Here is a 14,514-nt window from a genome sequence, read left to right on the forward strand (position 1 = left end):
CAAACCAAAAAAACCATACTTTTGCTCATTTACAACACTGTTCTATAATTTAGTAAAAATAATTTCAAAAGCAAACCTCTGAACCATCTGAACTAAATGTAAATCAATCTTTCCACTCACTCTTAATTTTATGCAACATTTAGCAGCATTAGAATGATACCAATACAAGTCGACAACCTCCTAGCTGCAATTCTGAAATCAAAAGCTCTGAAAAGTGAGTCTGTTTCACAAGCTTGACATATCCTTCTCTGCTGGCAAATCTCAAGACTGATCTAACAAGAGATTACTTACACTGTTTATTTTATTCATCCCACTTAGGGTGAACATTCATATGTTTTACTGAAAACACATTAATGTATTTGATTATAGGACATTTAATCAGGGCACTTAAAAACATTAAAACATCTGATTGGAGTTTATATCTTTCTAAAGCCTGAAAATTCTGAATTCTAAAGATCAGCTGATCTCAGGATTATAAACCCAGTTCCAACATTCAGAAACACTTGAGTTAAATTGTTTTGTAAATACAATGTATTAATAAAATGTTTGCTTACCATGTCATCCATTTCTTCTTCTTTACTATACCGGGCATAATCTTTTCTTAAAGTTCTCATTAAAATCATTGAAACTAAGCCCACCAAGAAGATAACCATCATGAAGGAGTTGAAAATTGAAAACCAGTGAATCTAGAATAACAGAAAATAAAGTATTACTTACATGAAATACCAGTTACAAAATTCATAGGTTTCATGATGACAATAGAATGCTTATGCAAAAGAAAAAAAAAAAAACAGAAAAATCTTCTAAAACTTTTACATGAAAATCCAAAATTAAAATACACTAGAGAAGAGTAATCAAAGAGATTGGCTTTCTTTCCAGTAAGCTTCAGATGCATTAAAAGTATGATACTGTATATATAGATTATCACAATCAAAGTGTACAAATGAAGTACAATTTGGCCACACTGAGTATGCTATTCAGTATTACAGAGAAAGAACATGGGTTTTGGAATCAAAACACAGTTCAAACACAGGCCCTGACCCCAGTTTTCCTTCATCAAAAATGAAGGAAATGATACTATATCATAAGTGATTTGTACATTTTAATATATATGTAAGCCACATGTCACCATTGTCTGGCACAGGTCAGTGAATACTCAATAAATATTAGTTCCCTTCCCTCTAACTGAGCAACAACCTGAAAACCTTATCAAAATGATAAGACTAAACCATCATAGTTGGGTGCCGTGGACTTAAGCCACCATCCTATCCACAGAACAGAGAACTCTTAGGTATTCCATAGTTTCTCAACGTCCCCAAGGCTCTTGACTTTGATTCCACCCATACATTTGTAAAAAAATTATGTTCAGATGCAGCACATATGACTTCAACTATGTCTGTGGCACTGTCCAAGAATTTCTCTACATTTTAATTCCCAAAAATTCTTCCTTATGGATAGTTTCAAAACTTCTCTTCTCTCTCATTTCATTTTCCCCCCCTTCCTCTCCATTCCCAAGCCACCACCTCTCACCTGACAGCTCTAGTGGCCTCCTAGGTGATGACCTTTATGTTTGGCCTTTCCCCTTCCTCTCAGTCTATCCTGTAACAGCTAATCCAGTATATCTTTCTGAAACATCATGTTCATATATCACTTCTCTAAAACTTACAGTGACATTCCCTATTTTTTCACATATCAAAGACAAAGTGTTAGTTGCTCAGTTGTGTCCAACTCTGCAACTCCATGGATGGCAGCCTACTAGGCTCCTCCATCCATGGGATTTTCCATCCAAGAATACTGGAGTGGGTTACCATTTCCTTCTCCAGGGTATCTTCCTGACTTCAGGGATCGAACCCAAGTCTCCTGCATTGCAGGCAGACTCTTTACCTTCTGAGCCACCAAGGTAGCTTGCATATCAAACCTAACCTATTCACATATAAAGTTTCTCACAAAAGTATCTCTTAAGATTTATAAATGCACTGTATAATAATAGGTTTTTACAAAGATTTGTTTCTGCTACTCTGGAAATTAATGACCCAGGAAAGGACAAGAGAGAAAAAAATTATGCATACATATATATGTGTGTATACACACACACACACACACACACACACACACACCCACACACACACCCCTCATAGCTTTTTTCAATTTATCAAATTTTTGAAAAGAAGTTTTATATAGTTACTATTTGGTAGTAAGAAAGATATGCCCCCAAATGTTAAAATTTCTAGCAAAGCTCTCTATTTTCTAATCAAAGATGCAAACTTTAATACCTATTATAATGTACTACTAATAACCTAACATTTTATAATATTCCTTTATCCCCCAAATTATAAAATGTATGATTCTGAAGTTATTAACCAAGGGAAATAATTCTTTAAAACAATAAAGAAACGAGATGTCACACAGCAGTGACTGACCCTCTGAACTGCTGTCTCCAGCACCCTCTAGTGTTGCCAGCCCTAAAAGTAGCACTCCAGGTTTACCACCAACATTAGAACAGTGGAGATTAATATAACCACCAGTGCCGCTTCCTCTTGAGCACCTGCTATCGAAGGTTTTATACCAGAGGTTTTATAAACACAGTCAAATGGAGTTTCACAACAACTCTGCAGGGTAGTATAACCCTCGCTTCACTGTTGAAACAAAGCTAAAGAACTGAGTCCTCTCACCAAGGTTACAGTAAATGACAGAGACTGGGTTTACACGCAGTTGGAGCTCCTAAGTCTGTGCTTGTAAGGCACTGTATAACAAACAATCCCAATGCTTCCCAGTAGATCCCATCCACTCCTACCTACTCAAGGAAAAAGGTTCATTAATTCTCCCCCATCTTCTGCACCGTCAGTTTTGTATTCTTTATGGAACCCCATCAACATACAAACATGTTTTCCTTACATTTCAAAAAACAAAACAAAAAACACCCCAACTCCCTCCTGGTCCCATCTTTCCTGCTGACTACTGCACCATTTCTTCACTCCCATTAATAGCCAGACTTGTTGCCTCCAATTACTCTCCCCTCATTCTCTCTTACACCAGCTCTGTTGAGACTGTGCCCCACTACTATACCAAACTTGTTCTTTGTCAAGTTTACTGATGACTCCAGATGAATCCACAGTTACTGTCAGTACTCATCTTACTGGCCCACCAGCAACAATCCAGAACTAACCTTTCTATCAGAAAATGACAGACTTCCTTCTCCTGGCTTTCAGGATGCCACACAATTCTTTTTCACACCATATAAGAATCTCTTCAGAGCGCTGAGCTGGTTTTCCACTTTTCTCTCTAAATCTACACTACTGCCCCCAGGGCTCAGTCCTTAGTGCTCTTCTATTCCTGTACACTCTTTCTTGGCAACTGCATTCGGTCTCACAGCTTTAAATACTACTTATATGCCAACAACCACAAGACTTCTATCTCTAGCCCCGGCCTCTCTTCTGAACTCCATTTGACAGATCCAACTAGCTGCTCATTATCTCCATCTGGGTGTCCTGAAGACACTTCAAAACCACCATGTCCCAAACTGTACTCTGATCTTCCGCTGCAACTCTCCAAACACAGTTTCTTTGCCCCATAGACAGCAGCTCCACTTTAACAGGTGCTCAGGCCCCTCTGAGCTCACATCTGAACTCAGCACTATAGTTAAACCTTTGAGACTCACACCCCTCACACTGTGCCCTATAGATGGCAATTGCTTACTGTGTGACTGACTGAAGCACATACTGAATGTCCTCAAGTACACAATTTACCCACCCTGTGTTGAAAAAAGGATGGATCAAGATATTTGTCAAATCGATCTTCAAATTTTACATCTGATTTTTTCCATTTTACCTGAAAAAAAAAAATTTGAATATCAAGGACAGTAAACAATACTCTGAGCAAAATTTGAAGATTTACACTCTAAGAATAAGAAATTTAAGAAATGGTAGAAAGTTACTACCAATCTGAGAAGTTGAAATATATGATTTAAAAAACTACCTAACTCCCCTTTCTGTGTATTAACAAAACTTATGACTTTACTTAGAGTGATCATTTCAGTTTTCAAGGATTATTAACTGTTAAATTCTCTGACCTCATAACTGTGATAACTAAATAGACAAAATAAATTAAGAATCTGAACATCTTTGTCTTTAGATTGCATTAGTTTTATTACAAAGATTCTGTTTCTTCATAAATACAGCTATGTAAACATTATTTGTACTAGGTACATATGCACAAAGGTTGAAAAACTTTCAAAACTATCTAATAGCAATGGACTCATTCTAGTTACCAGGAAAAGAAACTCACAAAGAGAGAGGCTACCTACATCAGATTTCTCTTCTTTCCATTACTTTTAATCCTAATAGAACAGAATTAACTTGACAGCTACAAAGGGCTATTACTCTGCAAGAGCATCTTATTCCATCTGATAAAGCAAAATATGGTAAACTACTCATCCAGAAATTTTCAACATAGCATCATCTCTTAATCTGCAACAGTAAAAAGGAAAGATAAAGAGTACTGCTAAAAAGTAACCTTGAGAATACATGGCTGGGTTAGCTAACTGCTCAGTTATAATGGTAAACTTTGCTGAAGCAACTGGTAGGTCCTGCCATTGGATAACAGGTATCTATTACTACAGACTTAAAGTAAATCTCCTTGTTTCCAGGCTTACTTACAGACACTGGGGAAATACAGTCTAATAAGATTTTTACTATATAAATTAAATACTGAGCAGTATTTCTGTTGCATCCCATTTCAAGCTACATGAAGTTGTAAAACTTAATTTTTGATGTTAAGTCACGAACACTTCTTCCTGTATACAATTATTTTCATACTTACTGAATATGACATCTGGATTTTAGTATTGGGAACCAGTTTCACCTTTCCTTCACTAGTAAGATTAACATCAACAATTCGATTTCCATTAAAACCTATTTCAAGTTTCTTATAGGTCCAAAGATAATAATCTTCTCCATTTTCATCTGCTTCACCAACTATACCTACAAAAGAAATAACACTTCATACAAGGTATGTAACATCACTTATAATATTTAAAACACATTAGAAACTAAAGCTCAGTAAAAGGCATTTTTATAAAAAACAACAACATTACCATTATTCCTTACGGTTAGAACAAGGAAGAGCTGCAGGCTGGACTTCTCTTTGTTAACTACTTGGCAAACCCAAACCATTTTCACTTCATGGTAAAAAAGTGATGAACAGCTCAGCATAGTCTATCATTAATTTGATCTTCAAAGTTCATACTTTGATCCTCAAAGTACACCTTCACTGTAATAATTATGACCATATACTTTATATTCCCTGATACCTCAAAATTTCAAGGAAGCACTATATTACCACTTGGCAAGGTTCTCAGTTTAGTGGCCAAACTAAAATTAAAACCAAGGTTTCCAGAGTTCCAGTCTCGTATTTTCTCTAATAACCTATGATCAATCCATTCCTGATAGTTGTACATCCGTATATAAGTATTAGTTGCTCAGTCATGTCCAGCTCTTTGTGACTCCATGGGCTAGAGCCCATGAGGCTCCTCTGTGCATGGAATTCTCCACGCAAGAACACTGCAGTAGGCTGTCATTTTCTTTCCAGGGGATCTTCCCAATCCAAAGATCAAACCCAGGTCTCCTGCACTGCAGGCTGATTCTTTACCATCTGAACCACCAGTGAAGTCTAACTTAAAATGCCTCCTCTTTACACCTCAAGTCTTAGAATTATCCTTAGGATTTTGTCAACAAAATGACAGAAGTGTTGAAGATAAATGATAATGAGGCAATAGTTAAAATGACCATTTTGATCACAATTTGGGATACTGAAGGAGAAGACCCAAACAAGGAAGCAGGTAGTAGCTGAGGACCATCTCCTGCACCCTCATACTGTCAGTTAGTTATCCAATGTTCCCTACACCCAAGCCTATAAATTCATTAGAGAATCTTAGGTCCTAGAAGTTACTCCTTGGGTCTTCCCTCTATGGTCAATGCAACTCATGAAAGCTTTGCGGGGGGGGGATCATTTTTTTATTAAGAATCATTTGCTTCTTAACCAAAGCTGTTCTAATTGGTACAAGTTCCAGGAATACAGATGCATTTTGTTTCAGGTTGTAGAGGGATAATAAAATCCTCCTAATAATTAATTTCATGGAAGTTTATTTACCCATCTACTCTGAAAACTCTGAGGGTGGAGACATAATTACACTAAATAGGAAAGCATTCTCTGAGGGACTTTTAAAAGATCTAAAACCTTTATCCCAAGAAAAGTCAGGTAAAGATTTGTTTCTGACAAGGTTTTCCACGGTTCAGACATTCTAGGACATTCAAAAGTATCTGCCCTAAAAATGGCAGAAACCCAGAGCTAAAAAAGATTTATGTTAAGACAGGAAAACAGAGCTGCCATGTTGCTATGGAGGCCCAAGAAGTGACTGGAAAAGCTTAAGGTTCCAGGCAGGAAACCCATAAGCAATGAAAGAGCAGAAGAGGGACTTGCTCTCTCACCAAAAAGAGGAAACCCAGATTAAAGGATTCTCCTAAACTACAGGCTCAGAAATCTTCAGCAAGTATTCAGCAGATCTTCCTGCTACCCTCAGAGCTGATCAGAGAAATGTCTGTTATACTAATTATAGACATTTACATGGAATGCTTCCTATTTATACCTAATTAACATGCAACACAGCAATGATGCTGCATGCAATTATATCTTGACAGTAACTTTCTTATAAATTCCATCTTAGTCATAGTGTTAGTCACTCAGTCATGTCCAACTCTTTGCGACCCCATGGACTGTGGCCCGCCAGGCTCCTCTCTCCATGGGATTCTCCAGGCAAGAATACTGGAGTGGATTGCCATTCCCTTCTCTAGAGAATCTTCCCAACCCAAGGACAGGACCCGGGTCTCCTGCATTGCAGGCAGATTCTTTACCATCTGAGCTACAAGGAAGATCCTTAATTCCATCTTAGTACCACATTAAACTCTGAGTTGATAGTTCAGTCTTGCAATCTGCTTCTCATGAATACAGCAGGCTGCTAATAATTTTAAGAATTAGAATATTAACTATATGTACTAATTATATATAAGAACAAATGTCCAAAGATCAAAAAACAAACAACAACAAACGCCACTAAGAGAAAAATGTGATCAAACATGCTGGCTATGATAGATGGCTGTACTTTTGCATATTAAGTAATTTACTCAAGTCCAGCACAAACAATGTTCGGATTATGCACAAACTGGTATTACTATTCCATTGCTCCTCTCTATCAACAGAGATGAACCAGGACATACAATATAAAAAAATAAAACATAAAAAAGTTTTAAAATTTTTTAAACATAATAGACTTCTGGAAAATAACATAAAACTAGCAAAACAAGTCATTCAGGAGACTCTCGTATCTAAAAATCAGACTACCACAGTTCTGCATAAGATAAAACCAGAATATAATTTTAAAATCCTATTCAGTCCCCTTGATTGTATTTGATAAATCAAAGTAAGATATGAGAAAAATGGGGGCAAGAGGAATATTTCAGACTGTTCAAAGCACCTTTTAATTTCTTGAATCTGAAAAATTATACTGTATAAAAGTTATATTTTCAGGAATTTTCATGTAAAGTTTGACACAATGTCAAAAATCTTTCAAGTAACAGGAGACCATATAAAATTTGTATTAAAATAATTCTGTGGAAAAGAGTGAAAACACATTTATTGATTCAGTGTACAATCGCCTGAATTACAGAAATCTTGCTTATTACACAAGTATCCCCCAAACTTTGAATGTGACACACAGTACTTACCCCATATTGGTAAGTCGTCTATGTACATCTGGTACCAGTAGTGGTTTTTGATAGCATACACAAATGCATCTCTCTTTTCTTTATCTAAGTCAATTTCACAGTAAGTGCCTGGCATCACATCATCTACATAAAATAAAAACTGCAAATCAGCACTCTCGCTTGCAGAAGAGTTACAGGAAAATTAGCACACGCAAAAACAACATGTATAGAAGTTGAAATTTCTACTCGTAACAGTTGAACCTGGGTGATATATATATAGGAATTCAATATACAATTCTTTCCTCTTCTGTGTAAGATTTTCACAAAAGAATTTTAATCACCTTTATTTTCAAAGATATCTTATTAGTGAAGAATGCGTCTCTTATGGAAAGAAAATTATATAGAACATCTACAGAAAAACTTTCAAATGAATAAACTGATTTAAAACAGAAATGAAAAGCTTAAAACACATAGGAAAGCTTCATTTTATTAAAAAAAAACTCAAGAATATAATCCTAAGTAAAGCCAACAATTTCTCCCTACACAATCTCTGAGATTAGTATTCATCTGAACATTCTTGGAAGTGCAAGTCACTGGAGGCCACAGATTCTATGAGAAATGCCAGTGACTTTTCATAATTCGGAAGATTAAAAGGCAAACCTCTATCCAGCAGGTGTCACTGTATATAAATTACTGGAAAGTTCCCTCGAGATGAGTCATCTCCATTCTTGACTGCTTTTAAAAATACTCCTATCTGAAAATACTGTTCAGATGCTCTCTAACTTATAAACCTTTCAAAAATGTGCTTAGGATCATTAGTTTCTACACAAAGCAAAACAAAATCTGAAAAACACTCTATATGACCAACCAAAGGACTGAACTGTTTTTTTTATGTTACTTAAACAATGAGGGGGAAAAAAAGAGAAATCAACCTTAACAACAACAAAAAAGAAAGCACAGATGTTTGCTTTTAAGTTCTCCTGTACTATAATACTGGTTATTTAGAACATGAAAAACAACTTCCTCCAAGAAACAATGTTAAATTTCTCAAAATTTTCAATGCTGATTAAAACAACTTAAACATAAAATGCAGCCAAACCATAATTAACAGCCATCCATAATGTTATTTAGACCAGAAGTAACAATCTGAGGTGTAACTCCAGATATCACCACTGTGTCTCCCCAGTCCTCAACAGAGAGAACAGCTTCCCCTCATTACTGCTCAGCCCAGAGTGGATCCCCCAAAACTATAAAACCAAGGAGAGCAAGAAACACTGAAGTCCCATGAAACAAGGACAGGGTAATACTCTCACTCTCAAAGTGGGAGAAGAAAACTGCTTTGTATCCAAAAACAGGCAAGTTTGGCTTGGAGAACAAAATCAAGCAGTGCAAAGGCTAACTCAATTCTGCTAAGAGAATGCACTGGTCATAGCAAATACCCTTTTTCAACAACACAAGAGACAACTTTACATATGGACATCAACACATGTTAATGCCAAAATCAAACTGATTACATTCTTTGTAGCCAAAGATAAAGAAGCTGTATACAGACAGCAAAAACAAGACCTGGAGCTGACTGTGGCTCAGATCATCAGCTTCTCATAGCAAAATTCAAGCTTAAACTAAAGAAAGCAGGGAAAATCACCAGGCCAGCCAGGTACGACTTTAATTAAATGTTTAAAGGTAACAAATAAAGGTAACAAATAGATTTAAGGGATTAGAACTTGTAAATAGTGTGCCTGAAGAACTATGGAAGAAGGTCCATAATATTGTACAGGAAGCAATGAACAAAACCATCCCAAAGATAAAGAAAGCAAGAAGGCAAAGTGGTTATCTGAGGAGGCCTTACAAACAGCTAAAAAACAGAAGAGAAATGAAAAGCAAGAAGAAAGAGCAAAGTATAAAGAACTAAACGCAGATTTCCAAAGAACTGCACGGAGCACAAAAAGGCCTTCTTCAATGAACAGTGTATCAAACTAGAAGAAAACAACAGAAGGGGAAAGACTAGAGATCTCTTCAGAAAACTGGAGCGATCAAGGAAACATTTTGTCCGAAGAAGGGCACAATAAACGGCAGGAACGGTAGAGACCTAGTAGACGCTGAAGAGAATAAGAAAGATGGAAATAACGCACAGAACTGTGCAAGAAGGATCCAAATGAACTGGATTACTACAGTTGTGTGGTCAGCCATCCAGAGCCAGAAATCCTGGAGAGCAAAGTCAAGTGGGCCTTAGGAATAAACCTTGGGTAAGAATAATAAATATTAATAATAATTAGGTAATAAAGCTAGTGGACGTGACAAATTTCAGTAGAACTATTCAAAACCCTAAAGGATGATGCCATCAAGGTGTTGCATTCAATATGTCAGCAAATCTGGAAGACCCAGCAGTGGCCATGGGACTGGAAAGGGTCATTCCTCATCCCAATTCCCAAGAAGAGTAGTACTAAAGAATGTGCTAACCATCAGACAGTTGCACTTATCTCCCACGCCAGGAAAGGGAGTTGCTCAGTCGTGTCCAAGTCTTTGGGACCCCATGGACTCTGGCCCACCAGGCTCCTCTGTCAATGGAATTCTCCAGGTAAGAACACCGGAGTGGGTTGCCATTCCCTTCTCCAGGGGATCTTCCCAACCCAGAGACTGAACCTGGGTCTTCCACATCAGAGGCAGATTCTTTACTGTCTGAGCCACCAGGGAAGCCCCTCATGCTAGTAAGGTCATGCTTAAAATCTTGCATGCTACGCTAAAGCATTATGCAAACCAAGAACTTCCAGATGTCCAAGCTGGGTTTAGAAAAGGAAGAAGAACCAGAGATCAAACTGCCAACATTTGCTGGATTATAGAGAAAGCTGGGTAATTCCAGAAAAGCATCTACCTCTGTTTTATTGACTATGCCAAAGCCTTTGACTGTGTGGATCACAATAAACTGTGGAAAGCTCTTAAAGAGATGGGAAAACTAGATCTTCTTACCTGTTTCCTGAGAAACCTGTATGTGGGTCAAGAAGCAACAGTTAGACCCCAGTATGGAACAACTGACTGGTTCAGGATTGAGAAAGGAGTAGACAGGGCTGTCTGCTATCTCCCTGTTTGTTTAATCTATATGCGGAGCACATCATGAGAAATGCCAGGCTGGATGAGTTACAGGCTGGAATCAAGAGAGGTGGGAGAACAACCCTCAATAGCTTCAGATATGCGGATGATCCCACTCTAATGGCAGACAGCGAAGAGGAACTAAAGAGCCTCTTGATGAGGGTGAAGGAGGAGAGTGTAAGAACTGGCTTAAGACTGAATACTGAAAAAACTAAGATCATGGCATCCAGCCCCATTACTTCATGGCAAATAGAAGGGGAAAAGGTGGAAGCAGTGAGATTTCCTCTTCTTAGGCTCTAAAGTCACTGCGGATGGTGACAGCAGCCATGAAATCAGAGGATACTTGCTTCTTGGCAGGAAAGCTATGATAAACCTAGACAGTGTGTTAAAAAGCTAAGACATTACTCTGCCAGCAAAGGTCTGTATAGTCAAGGCTTTGGTCTTCCCAGTGGTCATGTAGGGTTGTGAGAGCTGGACCATAAAGAAGGTGGAGCACCGAAGAATTGATGCTTCTGAACTGTGGTGGTGCTGAAGAAGACTCCTGAGAGTCCCTTGGACACCAAGGAGATCCAACCAGTCAATCTTAAGGGAAATCAACCCTGAATACTCATTGGAAGGACTGATGCTGAAACTGAAGCTCCAGTATTCTGGTTATCTGACATGGTGCTGAAGAAGACTCCTGAGAGTCCCTTGGACAGCAAGGAGATCCAACCAGTCAATCTTAAGGGAAATCAACCCTGAATACTCATTGGAAGGACTGATGCTGAAACTGAAGCTCCAGTATTCTGGTTATCTGACATGAACAGCTGACTCACTGGAAAAGGCCCTGATGCTGGGAAAGATTGAGGGCAAAAGGAGAAGAGGCCGTCAGAAGATGAGATGACTGGACGGCATCACTGAAGCAACAGACATGACCTTGGGCAAACTTTGGGGGATGGTGGGGGACAGGGAGGCCTGGCGTGCTCCAGTTCATGGGATCGTAAAGAGTCAGACATGCCTGGGCGACTGAACAAGAACAACAATCCAACAACTATGGCCCCTATACATGTTTTCTTTCCACCCAGGCCCTTTCAAGGCAGCAAAAAGTTTAGAGTTTTCATAATGGCAGAAACTGAGACTGAACAGAGGAGAAGGAAGGGAGAATTAAGAGAGAGATTACTACAAAAGGAGCTAAGAGAACTACCAGCAAGAGGGCTCCAAATGGGATTTCCACAGATTGTGTTGATGCACCGAGGGCAGCAGGCAACTGGAGCTACAGAGGGGAGAGCAAGAACCACAGGAAGGTCCAGGTTGAGCAGCAACAGGTGGCCCCAGTGGCCATGGGGGAACTCACAGCTACCTCTGCAAGGCCATCAAATTCCGTGTGTTAAATCAGACATTCACTGATAACTGTCATTAACAATGCAGTAGTTTCTCCAATGAAGTTATGAGGTATACAATATGACATTTACCCATACAAAGCTTTGAAAAGATTCCTCACAGTCTGAACTTTAGCTTAACCCACTCTTTCCCAACCATCTACCCTCCTCTCTCCCTATACTCTAGCCAAAGTCAACCACCTGCAGTTCCCACACACCTTGTGCTCCCGGGGTCTCTGGACTTTGGTTTGTACAGTAAACCCCACCTCACGTGTCTATCCTAAAATCTTTCCCATTCCTTAACCCTGTCCCCCGCAGAATAATCTCTGATTCCCCAACCCTTTCACTGCTCAAACCACATAGCCTGCCCCTTCGCTGAAGCCCCATGGCTTTCTTTCCATACCTCCTACAGCACCTAGGCCTGCACCACCTAGAATCTCATACCAGTACCTCAGCTCCTCAAAAAGACCATCAGGTTTTGAGAGCAATGTCTATAACTGATCATAACCTTTTTCAGCTCCAGCTCTGCCTGTTTCAGTATCCTGCACAGAGCAAGCACTGAGCAAATAAAACATTTTAACAAATTTTAAGAGCATGCTTTTCCATTTATTTGACAAAGGAAATTACTAAGTATGCACACATACCTGCATCTGCCTGTGAATGGGGGAGGGGGAGGGAGTGTGGATGTGTGTGGGTGTAAGGAAAGAATACCAATATAAACAAACGAAATTTTTCAGCTGAGTATCTCAGAAGGATTGATAAAGAAGTCTTGAAGAGTATCTTTCAGTGATGTAAAGTCTAGAAAAGAAATACTGAGAAAAGAGACAACATCATTATGGCAGGCTATAATAAGGACCTAGGTTCGTCATATTCAAATGTAATTCCTCTTGCAGGCATGTAAGCAAATACAAACATCACCAATAACTGAAGAGCTTGGTCGCTCAATGGAAACAAGCACTTCCCTCTGGAGGAAGCCACTTTGAAGACAAGGAATGTAACGTCTCTGAATACACCAGATCACCACTCAGCACTCTACATGACTAAACACAATCTGAGAAATCCATCACCACAAATCACAACTTTAAAATTACAATAGGATATACCTTTCTCACCTGCTCCAGTATGCTTGCCTGAGAAATTCCATGGACAGAGAGCCTGGTGGCCTACAGTCCATGGGGTCGCAGAAGAGTTGCACACAACTTAGCAACTAAACAACAACAGCAACATACTCTTTTCACATGAGATACACACCTATGAATCCTGAAGAGGATTCAGGATCTTACCAATGCAAATTTTTTTTTATGGGGGAAAAAGAAGAAAACCAAAGTTATAAAGTAGCAAATGCCAGGAAATCTGTCGTTCTCAATCACTTCTCAGCAAATCAATTCTCAACAACACTCCAGACTAATAACCGAATAGACAGTGGAAGCACTGGGAAAAGAGTGTGATAATCATTCATGAGCTCTGTAAGAACACACCATGCCTTCCTTTGTTTACTTTTCCTTTTGACAGCATTACTGAATTGGAAAATCAAAAATATTCTATCTCAAATTCAGTAGCGCTCAGCAAAATTTCTCATGAAGTCACTCTAGACAAACGATAGAGAAATGGGCAGAAACTTGGATTTTAGTCTGGGTATCATTACTTACTACCTTTGTGAATAAAAGCAATTCACTTAACCTCTGTGACCCTCAGGTCTCTCAACTGTAACAGAGATAACATCTATGCTCTCTCTGTCCCAGAGCTGTTTTAAGGACAAGTGCCCATACAGTCACAGATAGTGACTATAAGTACCTCTCTGAAAATCCAATGAAAGTGATACCTACCTTATCCCCGGAAAATGCATATTCACTCAAAATTAAGAGTACAATTCCAGAGGGTCTACGGACCCCTGAAGCCAGAGCTTGTTACTCAACTTTGTATACCCAGAGCCTACCATAGGGCTCTGGAATACAGTAAGCACTCCAAAACTGATGAATGAACCTTTTAAAAAAGGACTGAAAAACTGGCATTTTCACTGTTAATTAATAACCATATACATAAACAATATTAACTGACCCAACTGACTGGCAGGATAAACTGTATAATTTTTTTCTAGGTGGCTACCTGGCAACATGTAAAAACAACTGCCATGTATACCTTTGGATTCAGTAATTCTACTTCTAAGAATTTAACCTAATGAAAGAGACAGAGATGAAATAAAGTACCTATGTGCTAGTACAGACAAATGTATCATTATTTCTAACAGAAAAAAAAAGTGGGGGGAAGGAAGGAAAGAAAATAATGAGTAAACTGCCACTGGGAAATGGGGG

General features: G+C 38.6%; 1 protein-coding gene across 1 annotated transcript in view; it reads right to left on the minus strand.

Moving 5' to 3' along the window:
- TM9SF3 (transmembrane 9 superfamily member 3) overlaps window positions 1–14,514 on the minus strand; it is a 59,107-nt gene that overhangs the window by 29,655 nt on the left and 14,938 nt on the right. Inside the window, exons 3-6 of the mRNA XM_052660859.1 lie at window positions 7,779–7,901; window positions 4,819–4,979; window positions 3,751–3,828; window positions 555–686 (exon numbers count right to left, since the gene is read on the minus strand). Coding sequence (XP_052516819.1) covers window positions 555–686; window positions 3,751–3,828; window positions 4,819–4,979; window positions 7,779–7,901 — 494 coding nt within the window. The remainder of the gene's footprint in view (window positions 1–554; window positions 687–3,750; window positions 3,829–4,818; window positions 4,980–7,778; window positions 7,902–14,514) is intronic.

The sequence above is a fragment of the Budorcas taxicolor genome, chromosome 23, assembly GCF_023091745.1.
Source record: "Budorcas taxicolor isolate Tak-1 chromosome 23, Takin1.1, whole genome shotgun sequence".
Classification (NCBI taxonomy): domain Eukaryota; kingdom Metazoa; phylum Chordata; class Mammalia; order Artiodactyla; family Bovidae; genus Budorcas; species Budorcas taxicolor.